The sequence below is a fragment of the Neofelis nebulosa genome, chromosome 2, assembly GCF_028018385.1.
Source record: "Neofelis nebulosa isolate mNeoNeb1 chromosome 2, mNeoNeb1.pri, whole genome shotgun sequence".
Taxonomy (NCBI): Eukaryota; Metazoa; Chordata; class Mammalia; order Carnivora; family Felidae; genus Neofelis; species Neofelis nebulosa.
Window position 1 is genome coordinate 169945710 of NC_080783.1, and position 25233 is coordinate 169970942.

Consider the following 25233-nt stretch of genomic DNA (forward strand, 5'->3'; position numbering starts at 1 on the left):
ATGAGTGCTTTAAATGCAATACTATTTTAAATAAAGAATGCCCTTGAGAAGATTTGAAAATATTGCTTGGGCTGCCACAGCTCTAACAAATAGGCAGTTGCCATATTTAGTCAATTATTATCACTTAAATGCATTATTTAGCAAACCTTCAGATCGTAAATCTGAGCAAGTCTATAGGGTCTGCCTGAATTACACATTCCTACCACCTCTTCCACATCCTTCAGCTCCACACAAAAATGAAATGAAGCCGAATATATCACAGCAAAGGGGACAGTGTACCAGATCCACTCAACAATCTAGATATATGAGGAGAAATAATGTTCCTTTCATTCTTTCTCTAAAGATTAAAAGCATCTTAATACCGTTCCCTCCGCAGCTCTCCTCAAAGGTGAAATTTATAGCATGTCACATTTTATCTTAAAAATGTGTATGCTTCATAATAATTTCATATTTGAGTGCTTTGTCAGCAATTTTTACATGAGAGGCATTCAGATTCTGAAAGCGGGTATGAAGGAAACTTTGCATTATAACTACAATCATTTTTAAATTTCATTTGGTGGTGTGTTTTTGTTTTTAATTTGGGTTTTGCAATCATACCTGCTCGGCGTATTATTGAAATAGACTGATGATGAATGCCTAACATATTTAGTTGCCATGCTAAATTTTTATGTTCTCAGAACCAGAATCACTCCCAGAAAGGAAATACAACAGATTTTTAAAATTTATGAGTTCTGAGGGGCTGTGTGCTCCAAATTATTGCTAAGTATAACCTAAAACACTAAAAATATATTTTTGGTCCCACAGAGGAATCTGCAGAGCAAAAACAGCAATGTCCTGATGCCCACCTTACAGCAAATCAGTGGGACTGTGCAAATTGTTAGATTATCAAGATCAATGCTTTCTGGCACAAGATTCCTTCTGATTTGGTTAATTCAGGCAAGGCAGTTTTTCACAATGCAGAGCTGTTAGCAGAGCCTCCTTATATTATAGTCTTACAGGAGTTATTAACTCTACCCTGCTGCACAAATTCACTGCACACAGGGCTTCTTTGTGTCCAAGGTCATTATAAGCAGGTTCCCCTGTAACAGGTCCTCTTGGTAGGCTTATACCTAACATTTTCCAATCCCCTCCTGGCATTTCTGCATGACTACCAGGATCCACAAACAACAGCATGCCCTGGCTTTTGTTTTCCTGTTTGACAAGTGACTGAACTTCAACAAGGAAGCCATTGAAAGAAAACAAAATCCTCCTCTCTCTACTACTCAGTGGAGCTTTCTTACATAGGATAGGGTACCCCTCGGGACTAGTTAGAATGTAGATAAGACAGCTTAAGGCTGGGGGTGTGCTTTAAATGTCTAAAAGGCAACAGGTATTTTTTCAAGCAAGAGGCACAGAGTACAACAAAGAGCCGAACTTACATTCCCATATCCCAATGTGACTAATGTAATTTCAGGAGTAATATTACGAAACACATTCTCTGAAGTCACAATGAAACACTAACTGGATGTTAGTAGAACTGAAGTGTATATAACATACAAATCTGTGTACTCTTGTATATTTCTGCAAAATGAAGAAAGAAACATATGTGGAGAGCCAGAAACATAACAATACTTATCATATACCAACCCCATTAGCGGCCGCCATCTGCACTATTGTTTCTATCGCCGATTTATTAAAATACCTCCCATCTCCACCAACTACCAGTGAGGATCCCTGGCGATCTTTAAGGTCTATGGAAAAAAATAGACTCTGGATGAAATTCTCCAGATAACATGGCTTCGCCTCAAAACAATAGGTTTTCTTCCGTAATCCACTAGTTCCTGGTTTCTGGTCATAGTAGGGAGCAGTAGCAAAAGTCAACAGAGGGAGAGGACCTTCTTCCATTTTTCTGTATTTTCCAGAAATCCATTCATCAAAATCACTCATCTTTCATTTTCACCACTTGGCTCAAAGAGGGTGTCCAGAAAGCAGTCAGGGGTCCTCAAAATAGTCTGTCTGAACCTGAAGCTGCAACAGTGTCATCTGAGTAAGTAAATACAGGTCGTGCCTGGATGAGGAAGCTGGGTTAATTCCTTGCTGTCGTCACCCCTTGAGAAAAGTTAAGGGCCACACACCCACCCACACCCACACACAAAGCACAACTTCCAAGCTGTTTTGGTGAGGACACTTCTGCCCACATAACCACGTCAAATACCCTTCAATTATTTTTGCTTCATTTCCCCATTAGGTAGCTCCAAAGGATACTGTTTGTGGCAGACGTCAGTCACAAACACCAGATGGCTGCCAGACTCCACTCTCAGAGCCCAGGCAGCGATGGAGCAAGTCCAGTCCCAAGAAGCAGGCTCGTTGTTGAACAGGACACCCTGGTGTGGCTCCTTACAGCCCTTGAAGCAGAGTCTCTCTGGGCACTCACCACTGAGAAGGCCATCTGCTGCTACAGTTGTTCGATGCCATGTAGCAAGTTAAAGGTCAATCTTAAAATGGAAGTGAGGGATCTCGGTTACCTCTGGTTTCCTTACATCACATCATTTTGATACCCAAGCAATTTTTTACGTCTTGCATGCAATTCCAATTGGAAGAAAAACAGATTTATTCATTGCCCACCAAGGATTTAACAAAACAGTATTCAGCTCTTCTATCAAGAAGAAAAGATACCTACAAATATGCCCTGAATGGTCAACAGCTTGGTCATTCCCTTGACCTTATGGAAATGTGGGGATGGAGATGCACCAAATCCTTGAAAATGTGGGCAAAACAGGGAGGGGGAAAAACGTATACTTTTCTGAGTGCACGAGGTTTGATCAGGTTATTATCTGGAAAAATAATATGAACATAAGATTACATTTTGTGTCCTCATTTTCTCAATTTTACACAGACGTGGCTTTTAAGAACACATTTTTAGTGAAGCAGGTTAAGTCCTTTCTTCGCATTTGAAGAACCTAAGGGGCGCCTGGGTGGCGCAGTCGGTTAAGCGTCCGACTTCAGCCAGGTCACGATCTCGCGGTCCGTGAGTTCGAGCCCCGCGTCAGGCTCTGGGCTGATGGTTCGGAGCCTGGAGCCTGTTTCCGATTCTGTGTCTCCCTCTCTCTCTGCCCCTCCCCCGTTCATGCTCTGTCTCTCTCTGTCCCAAAAATAAATTAAAAATGTTGAAAAAAAAAAAAAAAAAAAAGAAGAACCTAAGATGTTTGAAAACATTCTATCTGAATAAAGTTATTATCCAACCCCCATCTGATCCTTAAGATTTTATTAATAATCTACTTAAATGCATACACGTTCTTTACCTGGTTCAGCAGAGGCTGACAATTAAGGAGCTCCACTGTCAAGGTTTTGGTGAACTTGCTAAGGATGTTTGAAAAGTCAACCAGCACCAGTTACACCACGTTTGGAGAGTCTGACATGCATTACAGTCCAGGTTTTCAAGTGAAACATGAATAACCCCTTGATAAACAAAATCCGTGGAGTACCTGGGTGGCTCAGTTAGTTGGGCATCTGACTTCGGCTCAGGTCATGATCTCACAGTTCATGAGTTCGAGCCCCACGTCGGGCTCTGTGCTGACAGCTCAGAGCCTGGAGCCTGCTTCGGATTCTGTGTCTCCCTCTCTCTCTGTCCCTCCCCCACTCACACTCTGTCTCTCTGCCTCTCAAAAAAATAAATAAAAATAAACATTAAAAAAAAATCTGAGTATTTTTCTGCTAATTTGTCAAGCCAGGTCCAAAAGCCAACAAGACTGGGAGCAGCAGACTGTCCTAAGGCAAGAACGTCCCTGTGGTTCAGGGGCTGCTCTGTGCAGGGCCAGCAGAATGAACAGGCCCAGGAGCTGGAGCCCACTGGCAAGGAAGCCTGGTCTCCTTCACGTGACAAATGGGACTGGCCCACGTGCAGGGAAGACCTCGAGACATAACATTAAAAAATTCACAAGACCATGTCTATTTAGTTGAAGACCAGTCAGCCAACAGACACTTGTTACAGTTTATTTTGGGGTCTTAGTTTTTAAAAATAAAATTCTCTAGAAATTAATTCATGAGGCAAGCTTGCTGTATGAACAGTAGTTTACATACCTACTGTATTTCAACTTAAAATAAATGCATGCTTAATTCATTTTTTTTTTAAAGTTTGGTGCTAAGTTTTCTGGTTTTAGGTAGGTTTGCAAACTATACCAGCATATGTGTCTTGACATATTTAATAACAAATCAAGATTTATGAAATAGCAACCCAATAATCTTTTCATTGGGAATAATAGAGCAACCAACCACATAATTGGTAGTTTTCTTAACAAGAAATCCCAGGGTAGACTTAGGGGCATTTGGTCACAAGGGTGCTCCGACATCCCCAGCTGAAGCTTCTCTGCCCATATATTCCAGCATGTTCTCTGCTGGTGGTCTGCCACTCTCTCAGTGCAGCTCTTTCCGAAGCTGGAACCAAGAAAGTATCACTCTTCTGGGTTTTTTTTCCCCATGCATTGATTTTATTTACAGTTTCTGGTTCATGCAAATCAATTTCATAAAATGAGAAGTTATGAAGAATCAAGGCATAATTATGCAAATTCAAAATAGATGTTCAATGCAAAAATTACAAGCATAAAAGTGGGTTTGTTCACAGCATGAGATCCAACAGATCTTGCTTCAAAGGATAGGAATCACTTTTTTTTTTTTTTCTTGAAGACTATGGCCACGTCACATGCTAGAACACCTCCGCTTACCAGTGAGGTGTTTTCTCATAGGAACCACAACGTGTTTCTAAAAATGTTTTTTTTACACTGTAAAGTGTCATAAAAGCCGCACTTTTCCAGAATCAAACCTGCTCTTGAACCTAGCACTGGTTGCTAACCATCTAAAAACTAACTGATACAGAAAGTATTCCAAATGTCACTATTCTGATTCTTAAAAGTAAAAAACTTTTACAAGGTAGTTTAGAAAGAAATATTGCGGGGCGCCTGGGTGGCTCAGTCAGTTAGGCGGCCGACTTCGGCTCAGGTCATGATCTCGCGGTCCGTGAGTTCGAGCCCTGCGTCGGGCTCTGTGCTGACAGCTCAGAGCCTGAAGCCTGTTTTGGATTCTGTGTCTCCCTCTCTCTGACCCTCCCCCGTTCATGCTCTGTCTCTCTCTGTCTCAAAAATAAATAAACGTTAAAAAAATTTAAAAAAAAAAAAAGAAAGAAACATTGCAAACCAGTAATGCTGGAGTTCTTCCAGTCTGAACCTTCCACATACTAGATACGCCACCTTAGGGTTGATGTCATTTCGGGATTTTTAAATCTACCTCCCCTGTAGATCATCTTCATGTTTAAAAATATATATATTTAACACCAGAGGAAACAGAAGTGACTGAGCACCAGGGGATCATATATGCTGAACCTGTGGAATCCGGTCACTAGGTGAACCCACTATATCCCTCTTGCATGGAAATATCTATGTGGGCACATGGACCTTTTTACCTTCCTGTGTATGAGCCAGCCTTCCAGCGAGACATGGACCAGGGAAGATTCCCTCTCTCACGGCTCTTGCACACGTCAATGAATACCCAGCAATTTAAGTGTACGCTGAAGCTAAGCCCCCAGAGGAAAGAGTTCTATATCCCAGAACAGAGAATAATGTTGTCAGCAACTACATATGCCTGGCACAGTGTTTGTCAATATGCAAAACTAAAGCAAAAAGACATAGCCCTTGCCCTAGAAAAGCTTCTATTCTAAAAATGGGCCAGAGCCGTAATTTTATGGACACTGTAGAACTCAATCCCATATAAAAATATTACCAGAGGCAGCAATGCTAGATGGACTGTGAAGTGTGGTAAAAAAAGAAGGGGCATTAAGAACATGAAGCTTCCTACGACGCTCAGACTAAGTGGGGCAGCTATTAAGAAACTCATTTGTTTTAGCTCTCCAGCAAAGGTTGAACTTCATCTTCGGAAACGTTACTGTCGAGCATAGCGAACCCAATTTGGCCTAATGAATTCGCCTGCATCGCCAGTACTCCCTTCACAATGACACAAATTACATTTAAACCATATGGGGGACTTAAGGATTACTCCCTTCAGACAAGGAACTTTCGTACTGGTCTTGGGTCCAATCAATTTCACGACGGCAGAGTTATGAACCCCTTCGCTCCCAGGCTCACAAAGACTCCAGCCCCCATTCTCATCTGCAGGCACCTTCCTAGCAGAACACAACAGAGACTGTAGACTGACTTGCCAATCCTTTCTTCGATCTCTCTTTCTTTCCATCAGTTAAGTACTTATTGGGTAGCTAACTACTATGTCCCAGGCTTCCTGCGAGGGCTGGACCCAGCCCCTGAACAGGTTCACCTCTTCACACCAAGAGCTCTTCTTTAGCTGATGCCACAGTAGTGGACGTGGGGGATGGGCTGTCCACAGTAGTGGAGGCTGTCTCTAGGTGTAAGCACGAGAAAGAATGCTACTAATTGGGCTAAAAGCAGCAGGGATCATCACACCCCCAGCCTGAAGCCCTGCACTTGCGACAGCTGCAGGTGCCTGCCTGAGTGGTTGGGGTGTGTGACCCAAGTGATGGGAAACACTCATTTCTCCCACCAACAGTAAGAAAGCATGTAGTAAATGCCGGCCCCAGGCAAGGCAGTGCAGGACGATGCAAAGACCACAGGTTTAGGAGCCAGATACAACCAGGGCTCAAATCTTTGACTTTAAACTGCAGGAGAAATTCAATCTTGAGCAAGTGCCTTAACTGAACTGAGCCTGTAAAATGGGGACAGCTTTCAAGGTTGTCCTGAGAACTGAATCAGGTTACATATGTGAAAACACTTTGTGCTGTGTCTGGCATCTAGTAGATTATCAGTGACTGTTAACCCCTTCACCCTTCCCATCCTCAACCTCCCCATCTCTAAAATGGGATAATAATACCTGCCTCGCAAGGTTTTTGTGATAACGACCCCACCAAATGTCTATGAAAGTCTTTGTGAACTAGAAAACGATGTAAAGATATGAACTTTTTTTTTTCATATTTGGGAGGTGGAGGAGGAGAGAAAAAAAGTGCATGGGCCTTTGTTCTTAACAAGTTCATGTCAGGGAGAAGCCATCACAGTGTGGGAGCCATGGCCCTGTCCCAGAGGTGCACGCACAGCCCTATGGCTCTTGAGAGGTTGCAGGAATGGGGTGAGACTGCAGAAATAGTTGGGGCAAGATTACAAAGTCTCATGAACCACACTAAAGTTTATTTTGTAGCTGCCGGAAGCTATGGAAATTTTTAAGCGAAAGGAATCTAAACTGATATGTTTCTGGAAAGTTGGCTGGCTGCCAGTGGCACATCAAATAGCTTAGAGGAGAGACTGGAAGATTAGCCAAGGTCACAAAAAAGGATTCCTTCCTCAGCTGTGGTGGCTCTGAGGATCCTGCTGTTCCTCAGCTGGCTTCCTGTACAAGACTTCCATTTGAATACTTCCAAGCTTTGCTCATTAAATAAGTAATTTTAATTTATTTTATTTTTTAAAGTTTATTTATTTTGAAAGAGAGAAAGCACAGGCGGGGGACGGGCAGAGAGAGAGAGGGAGAGAGAGAATCCCAAGCAGGTTCTGAGCTGTCAGACAGACACAGCACGGTGCTCAATCTCACGGTTCACGAGACCATGACTTGAGGTGAAATCAAGGGTCATCTAACCGACTGAGCCACCCAGGTGCCCCGTGACAAAGAACGTTAAAAGTAAATAAATGCGGGGCGCCTGGGTGGCGCAGTCGGTTGGGCGTCCGACTTCAGCCAGGTCACGATCTCGCGGTCTGTGAGTTCGAGCCCCGCGTCAGGCTCTGGGCTGATGGCTCGGAGCCTGGAGCCTGTTTCCGATTCTGTGTCTCCCTCTCTCTCTGCCCCTCCCCTGTTCATGCTCTGTCTCTCTCTGTCCCAAAAATAAATAAAAAAACGTTGGAAAAAAAAAATTAAAAAAAAAAAAAGTAAATAAATGCATTTGATTTATAAATTTGAAATGTTCATAGGAGTTTGAGCAAATGAGTTTATAACTAAGATCACATGCACACACACACACAAAAACCCACCAGCTCACACTGACAACTGAGTCAGTGGAGGAGAAAAAAACAAAGCAGATGTACCGAGATAAACAGAGAGGGTAGGCAGAGAGTGGCTGCAGGGCTTCCTCCTGCCTCAGGCTCCTGTGACACCCAACTGTCCACTCCACCCCCAGCTTTTAGGAGGCCCCTCTCTAACCTTATGGAGCCATCCTCTTGGCAACTCACTGCAGTTGGCCTCGCTTCCTAACACATGCTACTACCTGCCGCTCTTCACTCTGTTGAGTGGGCCTCAGTGGTGCCTGGCTCCCATCTGGCAGCTCTGAGGCAGGCTCCACCGGCTGGCCCATCCAGGCAAGAAGAGGAAGAGAGCAAAATCCTTCTCCTTCTCCCTTTCATTTTTTTAAAAAAATTTTCATGTTTATTTATTTTTGAAAGAGAGAATCACTTCTCGGCCTTTTGGCTAAGATCAAGTGTATTTTTGAAAGAGAGAGACACAGTGCAAGCAGGGGAGGGGAAGAGAGAGAGGGAGACACAGAATCTGAAGCAGGCTCCAGGCTCTGAGCTGTTAGCGCAGAGCCCGAGGCGGGGTTCAAACCCACGAACCGTGAGATCATGACCTGAGCCAAAGTCGGATGCTTAACTGACAGAGCCACCCAGGTGCCCCCCTCTCTTTCTCCCTTTGAGCAACCTCAGTCAACAGTAAGGAGACAGATAGAATATCATTTACTATTTGGGTGAACGTTGGGCAAAATACCTAAGTTCTTGGTGCCCCACCTTCTCATATTTAAAATAGGGACTGTAAATAGTACTTACTTAGACTTACTGTGATCGTTTTGCAATATATACAAATATCAAATCATTACCTTGTACACCTACAAGCAATATGATATTACAGGTCAACTATACATCAATTGTGTGTGTGTGTGTGTGTGTGTGTGTGTGTGTGTGTGTGTGCCAAAACCTGGGAATTATACATCAATTTAAACAATGTATCCTTGGGGCACTTGGGTGGCTCAGTCAATTAAGCATCCAACTTCAGTTTGGGTCATGATCTTGCAGTCTATGAGTTCAAGCCCTGCATAGGGCTCTGTGCTGACAGCTCAGAGCTTGGAGCCTGCTTCAGATTCTGTGTTTCCCTCTCTCTCTGCCCCTCTCTCTCTCACGCTGTTTCTCTCTCAAAAATAAATAAACATTAAAAAAAAATTAAACAATTCATCCTTTAAAGAGAGTTTAAAAAATAAAGAAAAACTAGTATATACTGCAGGGTTTTTGCATAAAGATACAATGACTTAATAAATGTAAAGAACTTAGCATGGCTGTAGTAAGCCCTACATAAGGGTTAGCTTTTTTTACTGCCCCAAACCCATCTGAAACTATGTAGCAGTGTTCCATACCTATCAATGGGTATAGTGTCTTAACAGAGTTAGGAAATGTCCTTTAAAGAAATGGAGAAGTTACATTAAACTATAAAGAAGGTACAAGGTCTGAAGAATTCCAAGGGCCATGCGGCTCAAAGCTGTACAGAATCTCAGGTTCAAAAAGACTCCTGAAGCATATTTTGACATCAGAAACGAACAAAACCACTGCATCAGAGCGTACACATCTTTTAGCATCTGTCATCCATCTGTTTATTCACCCATGTATCCAATATCTACTATAAAACTGACTTGCTCCATTCATTTTATCAAACATTGTGCACCACGGGAGGACAGACTCCAGTCATTAAGAAACTTTTGGTCTAAAGAGAGAGATAGATAAATCAACAGATTGTTTTTTAAAAAAAAGGGAGTAAGATGGGGCACCTGCGTGGCTTGGTCGGTTGAGCATCCAACTTCGGCTCAGGTCATGATCTCACCATTCATGAGCTTGAGCCCCACATTGGCCTCACTGTTATCTGTGTGGCCATTTCAGATCCTCTGTCCCCTTCTCTCTCTGCCCCTCCCCCACTCATGCCCCCCCCTGTCTCTCTCAAAATAAATATTTTTAAAAATTAAAAATTAAAAAATTAAAATTAAAAAATGGAGTAATAAGTGCTAATCTGGGAGCTCAAGAGGGATTTATGAGCTCCTGAAGGAGAAAGAGAATATAAGAAAGGCATTCCCTACCTCCACAAATGCCATCCTTAATTCATATGATTAAACCTAAAAACAACCTTTGAAGTTGCACAGGGCTTCCTACATATTACTTACTATATACTGCACTGTAAAGAGGGCTCCTGTTTTATTAGAAATTACCAGTATTCAACCATTTTGACCTATAAAAGAGGCCATTTATATGGCTCATATAAAATTTTTATATGTATCTTTTATTTCCTTTTTGGAACACCCTCAAGAAAATTTTCATTTAACTCCCTTAAGAGTATTCATTTGGAGCTAAAAGAGTATCTTTCCATATTCTGGATATTACCAGAAACTATTTATGAAAACCCCTTGGTTTAAAAAAAAAATTAAAAATTAATCAATTTAAAAAGTCAATCTAAAGAACTGCTTTATTTTCAAATTCATTCATGGTTGTGTGTTTCCCTCTTGTGGTGGAAAATGGAAAAACATGCAAGATTTCTCATGACCTCACAAGGGGGCGCACTAGCTGGCCCGGCGGCATCGCACAAGTCTAGAGGACCCCATTCTCCTCAAATATAATGGGAATCATGCGCCCTGGAGTTTTGTGGCAGACAGTGGTTGGCCCTCTATGAAATAACTAAAACGTGGTGGGATTTCTGGACTTTTAAGAAGGGTATGGTGAGGTTGTTCTCGGTCTCATTAAGGTTTTTTCCAATTACATGGCCTGGAGAAACGAGGATGTCCAGCTGTAAAGGAAGTAAATGGAGATGACCACAAAAAGTGGATGAATTTTTCTGTGGAAACTCTGTAAGCCTAAGTTTCTGTAAAATGAGGATAGTAAAACTTCCTTTAAAGGTTTTCAAAGTATGTGAGAAAAGGCATGTAAAGCGTTTACCACAATTGCCTGGCAATACAGTAGCCACTCAATAAATGCTATCTAAACTACCAAAAATAGAAAGACCTATTGATAAGGGCTGATCACATCCTTCTAATACAGCCTCTGATCTCTAGAGCAAGGGAGACCAGAGAGGAAAAATTTAATGCTATAGGGGGGTCTGGGTAGTGAATAGGTATAAGGGGCCAGGGAAAAGGTGATGGAAGGGGAATTTATAGCCCCTGCTCTAGGGCTTTGGAGTCAGACAGGCCTGGGTATGAATCCTGCTTTGCCACATTCTGGCTGTGTATGGTCTTTCTGGGCTCAGTTTTCTTATTTGCAAAATAGAGACAATGACACCTGCTTTAAAGGTTGTTGTATATAGGAAATAATCACAGTAGGTCGGTGTGCTGGGCAGTGTTCCAAGTGCTTTACAAGCATTAACTCATGAGATGTTCACAACAACACTGTAAGATCAAGGCTGTCATTCTCAGCCCGTATCTTATGGACATGGACACAGATGACACAGATTTATCATCTGCCCAAGGCCAAACAGCTGGGAAATTGTGGAGATGGGTCTTAAACCCAGACAATCTGGCTCTAGAGCCCACACTCAACCATCATGCTGTGCTGCCTCTCACTGTAATATGCGGCCATGTAAATGGTAAGTACTCAATAAATAATAGCTTTGTAAACAGCCATCTAAAGAACTATGGGTATTTTCTCCCCTCTGAACATTTATAGGAATTCCTGGGATGAACAGCATCTCAAGTGGGCAGCAAGGTACTCTCTCCTGCCCTTATGGCTTAAGTGCAAACAGGCTTCAGAGAAATAAAAAGTTGGACTGCAACATAAAAAAGTTTGGGAACCCTCAGACTACAGCTGTAGATAACTCTATTAAAAATGTCTAGGGGAGCCTGGGTGGCTTGGTTGGTTGGGCGTCCGACTTCGGCTCAGGTCATGATCTCACGGTCCGTGAGTTCAAGCCCTGTGTTGGGCTCTGTGCTGACAGCTCAGAGCCTGGAGCCTGTTTCAGATTCTGTGTCTCCCTCTCTCTCTGCTCCTCCCCTGTTCATACTCTGTCTCTCTCTGTCTCAAAAATAAAGAAACGTTAAAAAAAAAATTTTTTTTTTTAAAAGTCTACCAGGGCACCTGGGTGGCTCAGTCAGTTAAGTGTCCAACTTTGGCTCAGATCATGATCTCATTGTTCATGGGTTCTAGCCCCGCATTGGGCTCTCTGCTGTCAGCACAGAGCCTGCTTTGAATCCTCTGTCTCCTGCTCTCTCTGCCCCTCCCCTGCTCTCTCTCTCTCTCTCTCTCAAAAATAAATAAGTTTTTTTTTAATGTCTACCTTGAGGAATATGGCATAGTGGAAATCTGGGTTTGAATCCCAACTCTTGATAATTTTTAGTATGTTAGTGATCTTGGGCATATCACTTATCCTCTACTTCCTCAACTGTGAAACAGGGATATAAATACCAGGCTCTTAAGAGTTGTTGAAAAGGGGGCACCTGGGTGGTTCAGTCAGTTGAGTGTCAGACTTTGGCTCAGGTCATGATCTAGCAGTTCATGGGTTTGAGCCCCGTGATGGCTCTGTGATGCCAGCTCAGAGCCTGGACTCTGTTTCGGATTTTGTGTCTCCCCCTCTCTCTGCCCCTCCCCCACTCGCACTCTGCCTATCACTCTCTTAAAAATAAATAATAATGGGGCGCCTGGGTGGCTCAGTCAGTTAAGCGTCCAACTTTGGCTCAGGTCCTGATCTCATGGTTTGTGGGTTCAAGCCCCGTGTCGGGGTCTGTGCTGATGGCTCAGAGCCTGGAGCCTGCTTTGGATTCTGTGTCTCCTTCTCTCTCTGCCCCTCCGCCAACTTGTGCTCTGTCTCTTTGTCTCTCAAAAATAAACGTAAAAAAATTAAAAAATAATAATAATAAAACATTAAAAATTTTTTTTTAAAAAAGAGTTATTGAAAAGATTGGGGTGACTGGATGGCTCAGTCAGTTAGGCATCTGACTCTTGGTTTCATCTCAGGTCATGATCTCCCTGTTCATGAGTTCGAGTCCCGAGTCTGGCTCTGTGCTAACAGTGCGGAGCTTGCTTGGAATTCTCTGTCTTTACTCTCTCTCTCTCTCTCTCTCTGCCCCTCCCCTGCTCGTGAGCACTCTCTCTCTCTCTCTCTCTCAAAATAAATAAACTAAAAAAAAAAGTTGTTGAAAAGATTAAATGAGAACGTACAAAGAGCTTATAGCACAGTGCAGAGCGCTACATGTAGGTTCTCATGCAGGCTCAATAACAACCTTGCGATGCAGCGAATCTCACTGTTTCCCTTTTACAGATGAGGGAACTGAGGCTTGGAGAAGTGAAATGACTTACTCCACATCTTGCAACTAATAAATTGGGAAGGCAGGTTTCAATGCCAGCTTTAATGCCAAAGCTGACGCTTCAGCTGTTTGTTTCCTTTGGGTAACCAAGCACATTTGAACTTGCAGAAAATGAAAAGGAAATAGATCCCAGGTGACTGTCAAAGGGATACTGCCCAACTGCAAAGTATATGAGCTTTAGTGGACTGCACAACCCACTTGCACTTGGTAGGCAGAGCACAGGTTGTAGGTTGTAGGTTGAAAACTCCACCAAAAAAAAAAAAGCTACGTTGAAATCCTAACCCCAGATGCCTGTGAATGTGACCTTATTTGGAAAAAAAAAACGGTCTTTGAAGATGTGATCACATTAAAACAAGGTCATACTGGATTAGAGTAGGCCCTAAATCCAGTGACTGGTATCTTTATAAGAGGGAGATTTGGGGACAGAGACACAGGGGGAAGAAAGCTACATGAAGACAGAGGCAGAGACGAGCTGGGTTGTACCAGTGACTGTGGCTACCACCAGAAGGTAGAAGAGGCAGGAGAGGATTCTTGGGAGGAGCATGGCCTTGTGATGCCTTGATTTTGGACTTGTAAGCCTTCAGAACTGTGAGAAAACAAATTTCTGCTGTTTGAAGTCACACCATTTGTGGTATTTTGTTACAGCAGCCCGAGGAAACTAATATAAATTTTTTAAAATACAAATAAATATAATTAAAAACAAACAAAAAAAGGCAAGCCCAGGTCCAGGGACAGCTGATCCCTCTGCATCAGAGCGGCTGGTCTGAGCCAGAGGCCCTTGGAGAGACCTCTCCCCACACTGCCCCAAAGTGTTTGGTTCTCACCACTAAATAACACGGTATGTACCATGGCTTGGAATATACAAATAAGCCTGCTCCCCTGCTCAGTGATGAGGAAAAGGACAGCACATTTTGTAACTTTGGTACCTGGAATAAAGTGGAGCAGACAGCAGCTTAAATATTTGCTGGCTGAACTGTCGAAGGAAGAGCATCCTGTGACCTCTCTAACTAGAGTTTCTGAGGACAGAGGTGAGCTTTTCCAGGCAGTCAGTCACCCAGTACATGGTCTCCTGTCCTAAGACCAACCTCAACTATAAAATTACTCCCAGCATCAGACAACTTCCCAAACCACAAGGCATCCACAACAGAGCACACTCTGCCTGCGTACTGGCATCTTAGGTAATTTCTACAGCACACAGACTTGTGCAATAACAATTAGGAACAGAGCTAGAAACTGCAATAGTGAAGGAAGTAGAGCTGGTTAGCCTGGGTGGTTGAGGCCCAATGTTTGGGCTTCTTCCAAGAGGAGCCCCGTATAATTACAGGCAGAAAGACAGAGAGGTGCTCATTCCTGGAAGCAAACTTCAGTGTAGACTAGGAAAGTGGTAAGAGAGAGACAGAGACTAAACCTAACAAGAGAAAAAGAGGGTCATGGCCCACCCCACCCCTTCACTAATATCAGGGTGAAATCTATAGGAAACAGTGTAGCTACAGTACAGGTCTAATTTCTTTGGTAAATTTTTGTTGTCTGTAAATGTGTGATTTAACTGAGTGAACTGTGCATCATACATTCTATGATATGGATTTAGATCAACCAACCAAGTTAAAAGACTTGCCCTGATGAAAACACTGGGTCACATACAGACTGCTGTATGCCTTATATTCTGGTGGTTAAAGACAGTCAGCAAACAGAGCTCTGACGTGTTACTGGACAAATACTGTGGCCCAGTCCTCCTCATAAACACCTTTTTAGGGGCACCTGGGTGGCTCAGTCGGTTAAGCGTCCAACTTTAGCTCAGGTCATGATCTCACAGTCCGTGAGTTCAAGCCCCACGTTGGGCTCTGTGCTGTCAGTTCAGAGCCTGGAGCCTGCTTCGGATTCTGTGTCGCCCTCTCTCTCTGCCCCTCCCCCACTCATACTCTGTCTCTATCTAAAAATGAATAAACGTTTAAAAAAATTAAAATAAATAAACAAATAGCTTTTTAGGTTTGCTAACCTAAGTCTCCATGATTCTCCCTTCCTACCGGACTCACAAGATAATTCTTAGACTGTATCTTAGGTTGGCCAGCGTGTAAAAGAAAGCATCAGGGGTTAAGGATCCATGTGGTCCTTAATTCACCACTGGCCACCTTGCCACCCTCCTCCCTTTCTGCAGTACAGGAGTCACAAAGACTTCTATTTTAAAGTCTAAGCCTGTGGGCTTACTTCTCACAATGGCCTCCTTGTTTTGCCCATACTCCCTCCATGCAGAATGCCTTCACTTTTTCCTGGCTTCCTTTTCATCATCCTTCAAGACTTGGCTCGAATACATCTCCCCTTGGAGGCTTCCTCTGACTACCTCTCTGCGCCCCTCTCCCAAGGGCTCCCAATGACACCCTGAGGAGGCACTTGTCACACTGTATGGTAATGCCCACTGGACGATGAGCTCTGCGGGGTGCCAGAGACTGTCTCAATGCACCTGTGCATGTCCCAAATGCACAGCAGGATACTGAGCAACGACAAAATGTTCAGCAAGTGTCTGAGGGACAGAACGCAACCCCTCAAATATTCAAAAGAGGCTGCTTGAGCAAGCAGACCCAACCACTTACTAGAACTGCGACGCTAAACCCTCATGGGTAACAGACCTGGTGCAAACACCGAACACTGAGCCTAGCACTTAAGCTACTCAGGGACAGTTTTACTTATTTGGGGTTACTTGGGTTATTTGGGCTATTTGGGTTATTTGGGCTGGCTTCTGTGTTCTTTTGAGATGAGACAACTAAGTATCAAGCTGATAACATATTTCTAAAAGCCTAAAGTTATGTAGAACAGATCCCCCACCCCATGCCCTGGGCATGAAACATTCTCTGTAAGAAAAGACATTTCAGTTCTGAAATTTATTGGCCAGCGGGTGTGGAGCATCTTGATAGGTCATCGACAAAGCTAAGAAATAAAACTGAAAGGTGGGAGCTGGCTGGGGACCATTAACAAAGAAAAGTGTAAAGTATCTGTATTTCTGATCAGAATCCCTACTAGCAACGTGCTTATCATGAGTATGGTGTGAGGCTTTATGCTACGTGACTTCCTATGTATATCTTATTATTTCCTAAACACACCTCTATGACATATTATTTTAATTTTATACGTGAGCAAAAAAAAAAAAAAAAGTTCAAGCAGTTTGCCCAAGATTAAACTGCTAATAAATAACATCCAAGAATCAAATTCAATCTATCTGACATGAAAAGCTATACTGCCACAAAATTCTAATGTACAAGAGGTCATTTTGATATCCCACTAAGATCCTCAGAATGGCATGAGATCTTTACTCTCTGGTTATCCTTTAGCACATCTAGGTTTTGGACTTTGAGAGATGCTAGATAACATTGCATGTTGAGATTTGTTTTGGCAGAAGGCTTACATTAGTCCAGGGGGGTGACTTTCCTGAAATAACAGTGGAATTTCAAAACAACCATAATAACATACATTTGGCTCACATCTTAACCATTCCCAAAACCTTTGTGTGCCTGTTACTTAATTTAATTCTTATAAAACTCTCCGATAGGATAATAGAATGAATCCCATTTCACGAATGAGAAAACTGAGCTTTACAGCAGTTAGGCAGACTACATGATATTGTACAGTAAGTTGTACAACGGAGATCTGAACCCAAATTTTCAATTCCAACCCACTACTATGCACTAAAGTTGTTTGGTAAGATTCTGGGAGCCACCACATGGCCTGTCTCCCATCTGGCATTAGGTCAGAAGTCTACAAAGCACTTTGGATTATGGAGCTCTGGAATCTTCTCAAAAACTATTACCAGCAGTATACTTTTTATTTTATTTTTATTTTCTTAATTTTTTTTTTAATGTTTATTTATTTTTGAGACAGAGAGAGACAGAGCATGAACGAGGGAGGGCCAGAGAGAGAGGGAGACACAGAATCGGAAGCAGGCTCCAGGCTCTGAGCCATCAGCCCAGAGCCCGACATGGGGCTCGAACTCACGGACCGCGAGATCGTGACCTGAGATGAAGTCGGACGCTTAACCGACTGAGCCACCCAGGCGTCCCAGTAGTATACTTTTTAAACTAGGACAACAAATTAGCCACATCCACTAAACCAGTGACTGCTCTCTGCCTCTGCCCTTACTTTACTCTCAGATAAGGCCTCCCTCATGGTTCCATACTTGCCCCAAAAATCACCTCATTGGGGAGAAGACAGCCTGGTTCTCCCCGTCCCCCTCCAGGTGGGGCTGGTTGCTCTCCTCTGTGCTCTCATGATTCCCCAAACTTCTCTCCTCCAGCTGACGCAGGTTGAATGGTAACTACTTCCACCCTCTCCCTGCAAAGATATGTCCACCCAGAACCTGTGAATGCAAACTTGTTTGATAAAAGGGTCTTTGCATATTAATTAAAGATCTCGATATGAAATCATCATAGATCATCTGAGTTGGCCCTAAATCCAGTAACAAGTACCCTTAAAAGAGACAGAAGAGAAGACAGACACAGAGAAGGCCATGTGAAGGCTCATGCAGCCATAAGCATAGAACACGTGGAACCACCAAGAGCTGCAAGAGGCAAGGAAGGATTCTCCCCTGGGGCCTTCAGAGGAAGCAAAGACCAGCCAACACCTTGAGTTCACACTTTTGGCCTCCAGAATTAGGAAAAAAAATAAATTTCTGTTGCTTTCAGCCCCCCAGTTTATAGTCAACTGTCAGCAGCCATAGGAAACCAACACACTAGCATTTGCACCATATTTTTGTTACCTATGGATGTTGCTCTACTTGCATGAGTATCCTGAGAATAAAGACTCTGTCTTATTCACCTTTGTACCCCCAACCATCTCACACAGTGCCTACACCTAGAGCTAGAGACGGCTCAACAATGTTTGTTGAATGAACAAATCCATACAGTCCGGCATATGTAGGCAGCACACAGCAATGCCAGCATACATTTCCTGCAGCACCTCATCGGCAGCATGACATTAGCCTGGGCCAGATAACTATTCCACAGGTCCACCCTACGATCACCATCTTCAACTACCCACTGCTGCCTCAGGACTCCAAAAAGGTAAAGGCCCCAAATCAATGAGTCTGTGGAGCCTGTGACGGAGAGTCACAGCCACTGTGAACCTGTGCCTCACAGATCAAACTCAAGGGATAGTGTATGGATAGAGAGCGAATAAGACATCTATGTGGTGGGTATGGTGGCAGACACAGAAGACCTCCCCTCTGCGCCCAAATGGGCTCAGCATTTGGGATAATCATAACAATCATTAGAATCACCCAAGTCTTCTGTTTAGCAAAGACAATGTCAGGCACTATGTAAGCGCTTCACAAATTACGCTTCATCCTCACATAAATGTTTCCAGGCAGATATTATTATTACTCTTTTTATACCAAATCTACACGTGGGGGAACTGGCTATGGCGAGCTATGTGATCATGTTTTTCTAACAGATTTGACTATGGCCAACCGTGTGGCCCAGCTCAGAGAGGAGGTTTGGCTTTTGTAACAAGTGCCAACCTAACTCCCATTTCCATTTGGGTCTCCTACACTCATTTCCCTTTTACTTCATTTTTAAACATACTTCATTTCATTCTGCTCACAGAATGCATTCCTCAACATCCCCATGAGGCAGTGTAACATAATAGTTTCATTACTAAAGCAAAAGATCCTTCCCCATCCCCACCCAGTCAAGCCATCTCAGCTCCATTTTCTGGCCTCTTTGCAACCATGAGATGACCTCTTGGAGTCAGGCGGGCACAATCTTAACATCTAGGTCTCTAGTTTCTGTGGCTTAGAGCTGACAGGACTCTCATCCAAGGTCAGGGCCATTCGGTCTACTTGTGTTTTAACAAACCTTCTCATTGTGCACAATTTCTAAATGCCTGACCAAAGTATGTTTAGATGCCTACCAGAATGGAAGAGAACCATATCCCTAGGCCACCGCAGGCATCTGCCGAAGGAAAGCAGAATGCCAGAATCTTCCTCAGCATGAACTATCTTCTAAGACCCTCTCCACAGGGCAGCGTGCTTGAACAGCACGAAATATGGGAACTCATTTTTAACAGTTATGCCAGAGTATTTTCATTTAAATTAATGTTATCTCCTTCAAAACAATCATCTTGGGAAGCAACATATTTATTCAAACAGTGCTCACATTGCACTAACATTTCTGGAACTCTCTCAGCAACTCTCTTAACAGTCTGTGGCACTTCCTTTGAAAGTCTTCAGTCATAACAAATTTAATCCTCTGAGAGTAGATTTGAACTTTGAAAAGAGACAAAAATTGGTTGGAGCCATGTCTAATGAATAAAGTGGGTGATCAAATCTTGTTACATCGCTTTAGGTGAAAAATGAGGCATGACTATAAAATAATGTGACTGGTTTTCCTAGGTGACCCATAAACCGACTGGCTGAAAAATAATTCCCATAGAGGAGTTTCAAAATGCTTTGAGCACTAGATGCATCACTGGAATAAGTGTACGGTTCCCAGAGTGGTGATTTGGCAGGGTACAATACTAATTTGGATATATAAGTTCAAATATGTTTGCAAAAAAAGAAATCTGATTGCTTACACTCATGAAAATGAAGAAGCTATTCTCCTGGAGAAATTTCTCCTCCTTTTTACTGACAGCCTGGTCTGCTTTGGACAGGGAGTCTGCTGAGAAAAATCCATGGAGGATTATCTTTTTTTTTGTATCAGTCCTCCCCCATTCAATCAAAGGCTCTTTGAGAAAGGGGACTTCTTCAACTCTGTGTCTCCAGTGCTCAGGACAGCACACACAGAAGCATGAGACACTAATTCCACCATTCTTGACACAAATCCTTTGACTTTGCTTCTTGTGTTCCTGGAGCTTCACTTGCTAAATGTAACTTCTTCTGCCTAGCAACCCAAACTAGACTGTGTAAAATCCACCCACCCAAACTTCTAGTGGTTGGTCAGGGCCAAAAACATAGGGAAATAAGAGGGACTGATTACTAACACAAGGGGCTTCATTTAGGGTCATGGAAATAGTCTAAAATTAGATTATGGTGATAGTTGCATAACTCTGTAAACACATTAAAAGACATTGGGGCACCTGGGTGGCTCAGTCGGTTAAGCGTCCAACTTCAGCTCAGGTCATGATCTGGCAGTCGGTGAGTTCAAGCCCTACATCGGGCTCTGTGCTAACAGTTCAGAGCCTAGAGCCTACTTCGGATTCTGTGTCTCCGTCTCTCTCTACTTCTCCCCCCACCCCCACTCACACTCTGTCTCTCAAAAATGAATAAATGCTAAAAATAAATAAATAAATAAAAATTTAAAAAAGACATTGAATTGTACACTTTGGGTGCCTAGGTAGCTCAGTCAGTTGAGCATCCAAATCTTGATTTCGGCTCAGGTCATGATCTCACAGTTGTGATATGGAGCCTTGCATTGGGCTCTGCACTGGCAGTGTGCTTGGGATTCTCTCTCCTTCTCTCTCTCTGCCCCTTCCTTGCTCATGTTCTCTCTCTCTCTCTCTCTCTCTCTCTCTCTGCCCCTCCCTTGCTCATGCTTTCTCTCTCTCAAAAAAAAAAAAGATATTGAATTGTACACTTTAAATGGGTGAATTGTGTGATAAGTGAATCATATTTCAATAAGGTAGTTTATTTAAAAAGTCCTTCACAATAGGAATGTTTGTGCCTTGATTCCTTTCTAATATGGCGGTTGGAATAAATGATAGCTTCTCTTCCAAAAATCTAGTTCTCTATATAAAATTAAGTTTCTGTCTTCTTCTATATCTCTATCACTTGAAAATGACTGCATGGTTTTCACCAGATTTGGAAAGCATGTTTAGGACAGTGAGGACTATTGAGTGTCCCCCAATATCAATTATCCCTTTCATTTTGCTTGACACCCCCAATGGTTAGCCTCACACACAGTACCCAGAATAACATGGGTATTTCCCAGCCCCCCTTGCTGTTAGAGGGCTTAGACCAAGTTTTGGTGCAGAAGACATGAATAACATTGAAGATGCGCAGTCTCTTTGAAAAGTGTGCCTTCCTGGGGCACCTGGGTGGCTCAGTCGGTTAATCATCCGACTTCAGCTCAGGTCATGACCTCACAGTTCATGGGTTCAAGCCCTGCATTGGGCTCTGTGCTGACAGTTCAGAGCCTGGAGCCTGCTTTGGATTCTGTGTCTCCCTCTCTCTCTGACCCTCCCCCGCTCATGCTCTGTCTCTCTCTCAAAAATAAATAAACATTAAAAATTAAAAAGGAAAAGAAGAAAAAGAAAAAGTGTGCCTTCCTCCCACTTCCTCCCCTTCCTCTTGCCCGGAATGACCATATGGTGGTAGGAAGCCATCTTGGATCATGCAGATAAGGGCAATTCACTAGGGGAGGCTGAGGAACAAAAGAAAAGAAATAGAGGACCCTTTACACAACAGAGCCACCCACAACAGCCCAGGACTGTCCACACCCAGTCTATTACAGAAAGGATTCTATTACTATGATCTTTTATTTTGTTTAAGTAACTTGTTTTCACAGACAAATCTATATGCTAACTAGTGATAAAATCTGATATTCTGTACCAAAACAGAATTTAAAATATGCAGCATCAGCATACCTTTTATGCCATGGCAAAACTATTATCACTGCTACCTTGGAAGGCAGACCACTGGTCAACCAAACCCAGGCAAACAGGTGAGAGAATTCAGAACAGGAGCATTTGTTGGCTGCTTCTTGCCACAACAGAGAGGAGCTCAGGCAAAGACTAGCTAGTCCACAGGCAAAAATGGAGGTTATAGCTCTGCTAAGGATGTTTTCTTTAACTATGGTCTGCAAACTGTGTTGTCCAAGTCTAGTATTTGTAGCCTTACAGAGTTGAAATGACCACTACCTATGTTCCCCAGCTAAGGCAGCTTATACATGAAGCAGTAGGTGTAGAGGAAAGGGCTGTGGACTCAACTCTTTCCCAGGATTCCCTGCTGGACAATGAAAACTGGCCCACCAGCAAAGATTGAATTAAAGATACCGCCTTCTTATTTAGCCTAGCTTTTCCTGTCTCAAGGCGGCTATCATGATGGAAACATCAGAGGAGGAACAGAGCACAGAGGCCAGAAAATAAAAGCCAAAGTTTTCAGGCTTAAAACTCTATCTACATGAGAATTTTCACTGTGGTTATCAGTACATGGAACTGATCAGAAGAGGCCAGAAGAAGCCTAATAAACTTTTGAAGTAATTATATAGTGAAACAAACCACACTAACTTGGTCTGCAAAAGCAACTCCTGCCTTCCTACACCCCCAACTTTTATCAGCAGAAAGCAGGATGCAAAAGCTGTGCAGATCCCAAACTCTCAGAACCTACAGCCTAGTGTCTAGGGCTAAATGAGCATGGAGGACAAAGAATAAGAGAGTCCCTCCTGTGGGCGCCTGGGTGACTCAGTGGTTAGGCGTCCAACCCTTGACTTTGGCTCAGGCCATGATCTCACAGTTCATGAGTTCAAGCCCCTCATTGGGCTTCACGCTGACAGTTCAGAGCCTGCTTGGGATTCTCCCTCTCTCTCTCTCTATCCCTCCCTGCTCGTTCATTCTCTCTCTCTCAAAATAAATAAATAAATAAACCGAAAGAAAGAAAGAAAGAAAGAAAGAAAGAAAGAAAGAAAGAAAGAAAGAAAGAACAAAAGGAAGGAAGGAAGGAAGGAAGGAAGGAAGGAAGGAAGGAAGGAAGGAAGGAAGGAAGGAAGGAAGGAAGAAAATCCCTCCCGGAGTGCAGAATCAGGGCTCCCTGTGGACCTACTCCATTGTCAGACCAAGGAGTCTGCACTCCCAGCCAGCAGCAAAGTGTGAATACCATGGCTGGTGATTGCTCTATTTCTATAACTACATCAGTCTATATATTTATTGGAAGGAATTAGAGGTGACGCCCCCAAGGAAGAGTGATGTGCTTCGTGGGCGGGAAGAACAGTGGGCATGGCTGTCTGCATGCCCAAAGAAGTGGCCCATGGCAGAGATTTCTACTTGCAACTTCCTTTCTTAAGATAACAGAACCACCCCTTTTTAGCTGGCCACATGCCTCCCAGTATAAAGTCTGCATCTTTTTGCCCTTCTTGCAGGTAAGTGTGGCCTGTCTGGAAAATCTAATCAATGGATTGTGAGCAGGAGTGCGGTGTGCAATTTCCAGATTCTTTAAAGGGAAGGAAAAAACCAAAACAAAACACTTTGCTCCACCTTTTTCCTGTGTCCACTGGCTGAAATGTGGATGAGGGTGTGGGGGCCACCTGTAACCAGGTGGGCAAAGGCAACACCTTCAAGATGGCAGAGCCATATGATTGAAGGAAGTTGGGTCCCATGGCTCTACCATACTAGTCCTGGTGTGCTTAGACCTAGACTATTCCACGAGAGAGAAACTTCCATTTTGTTTCATCCACTGCTGTTTGAGTTTCTGTTACAAGTTGAACCTATGTAATTGTACACATTATTTCAGTTAAAATACAGGCCACTGGTGTACATCAAATTCACTTTGGAAGGCACCGTTAAATGTCATCTTCCAGAGCCTCCAAAACTGAGCGATGATGGGACACCAGGCCTTGATAGGGAACTCTAACAGAGACTTCAAATATGAGCCAAGCAGAAAGCCACAGGGCACAATGCTGTGTAGTGCATGTGCTGAATTATGACGGCTCTCCTTCTCAAATGTGCAACTCTGAGTAGCAGTGGGAGTGTGCAGTGTAACACAGAGTGAGAGGGGAAAAGAGTCTGACTTAGATCAGTGAAGCCAGGAAAGAGAGGCTCCTGAACAAATTGCTTAAAATATTTTTCTTAACAAAGGCTGTGTAAGGGCTAAGTGCCTGGCTCTATAACAGTCCTGTCCGTTCCTCTACTTAGCTAGCTCTTTCGGCTATGCACCCCCCCTCTTTTGTTCGCACACTATCCACTCTTCAAGACACAATTCAAGTTCCACCATTTCTTTCCCCAGTCCAGAATGTTCTCTCCCTTACCTGCACTCAGCACTTTTTCTAATTCTGTTCTTTGCACATATATGTATTTCTTGTGTCTTATTTCCCCGACTCCTGGATGGAAAAGGACAGTATCTCATTTATCCTGGTATTTAATACCAATTCAAATAAACAAAGTGTGAACAGGGGGAGAACAATCATTCATAAGCCATCATAATTAAAGGACTTTTTTTTTTTTTTTAATGGGAGTCATAGCATATTAAACATTGACCCAAAGATGGTTCTCTGCCAAGTCTTCCTTGCCCTAGGACATCAGATTTTAAGGAAAGGTAGCAAGGTGCCTCTACCTAACACCAGTTACCTCAGAGTCCCAAAACATCCCCCTTCCTCCCCAGTATTCTTTCATTTCCTTCTCAGAACTATATCTAGAAACATGTCCCTTCACCCGTGCTTACAGCTGGCCTCATGAAAGTTCGGGAAAGGGTGATTCATCCCAAATGGGAGATAGTGGAGTTCCTCCAGTTAAGACAAAGTTCTCAAAGCCCCACTGGTTTGATCTGAGAACCTGAGACCCTTAATCTCTGTGTCATGTATTTGATGCCCATTTTGGTGCAAGCAGTACCTGACCCTAAAAAGAGATCATTCGTGGGGCGCCTGGGTGGCTCAGTCAGTTAAGCATCTGACTTTGGCTCAGGTCATGATCTCACGGTTTGTGAGTTTGAGCCCCGCATTGGGCTCTGTGCTGACAGCTCAGAACCTGGAGCCTGCTTTGGATTCTGTCTCTCCCTCTCTCTCTCTGCCCCTTCCCCTCTCATGCTCTCTATCAAAAATAAACATTAAAAATAAAAAGGATCATTTATTTAGTGCAGGGGTTCTTAACTCAGGATCCTTAGAAGAAATCCCTGGGTAGAATTCAATGGTGTCCTTGAATTTGAATGGCAAAACAAACAAAAGCTTTATTTTCATTAACCTCTAAATGAAATTTAGCATTTCCTTGAATTATGAATATAGGCAACAAACAAGTATTATTATTAT

The 25233-nt window shown here is 43.2% G+C and overlaps 1 protein-coding gene across 2 annotated transcripts in view; it reads right to left on the bottom strand.

The window, feature by feature from the left end:
* The window catches only part of PGM1 (phosphoglucomutase 1), a 63909-nt gene that overhangs the window by 33016 nt on the left and 5660 nt on the right, over nucleotides 1-25233 (bottom strand). Inside the window, exon 1 of one of the 2 annotated variants that reach the window (XM_058717140.1) lies at nucleotides 1627-2007. The exons of the other annotated variant lie outside the window; for it this stretch is intronic. Coding sequence (XP_058573123.1) covers nucleotides 1627-1926 — 300 coding nt within the window. The 5' untranslated portion in view covers nucleotides 1927-2007. Of the gene's footprint in view, nucleotides 1-1626; nucleotides 2008-25233 lie in introns of those variants that run through there. 2 annotated transcript variants of the gene reach the window in all.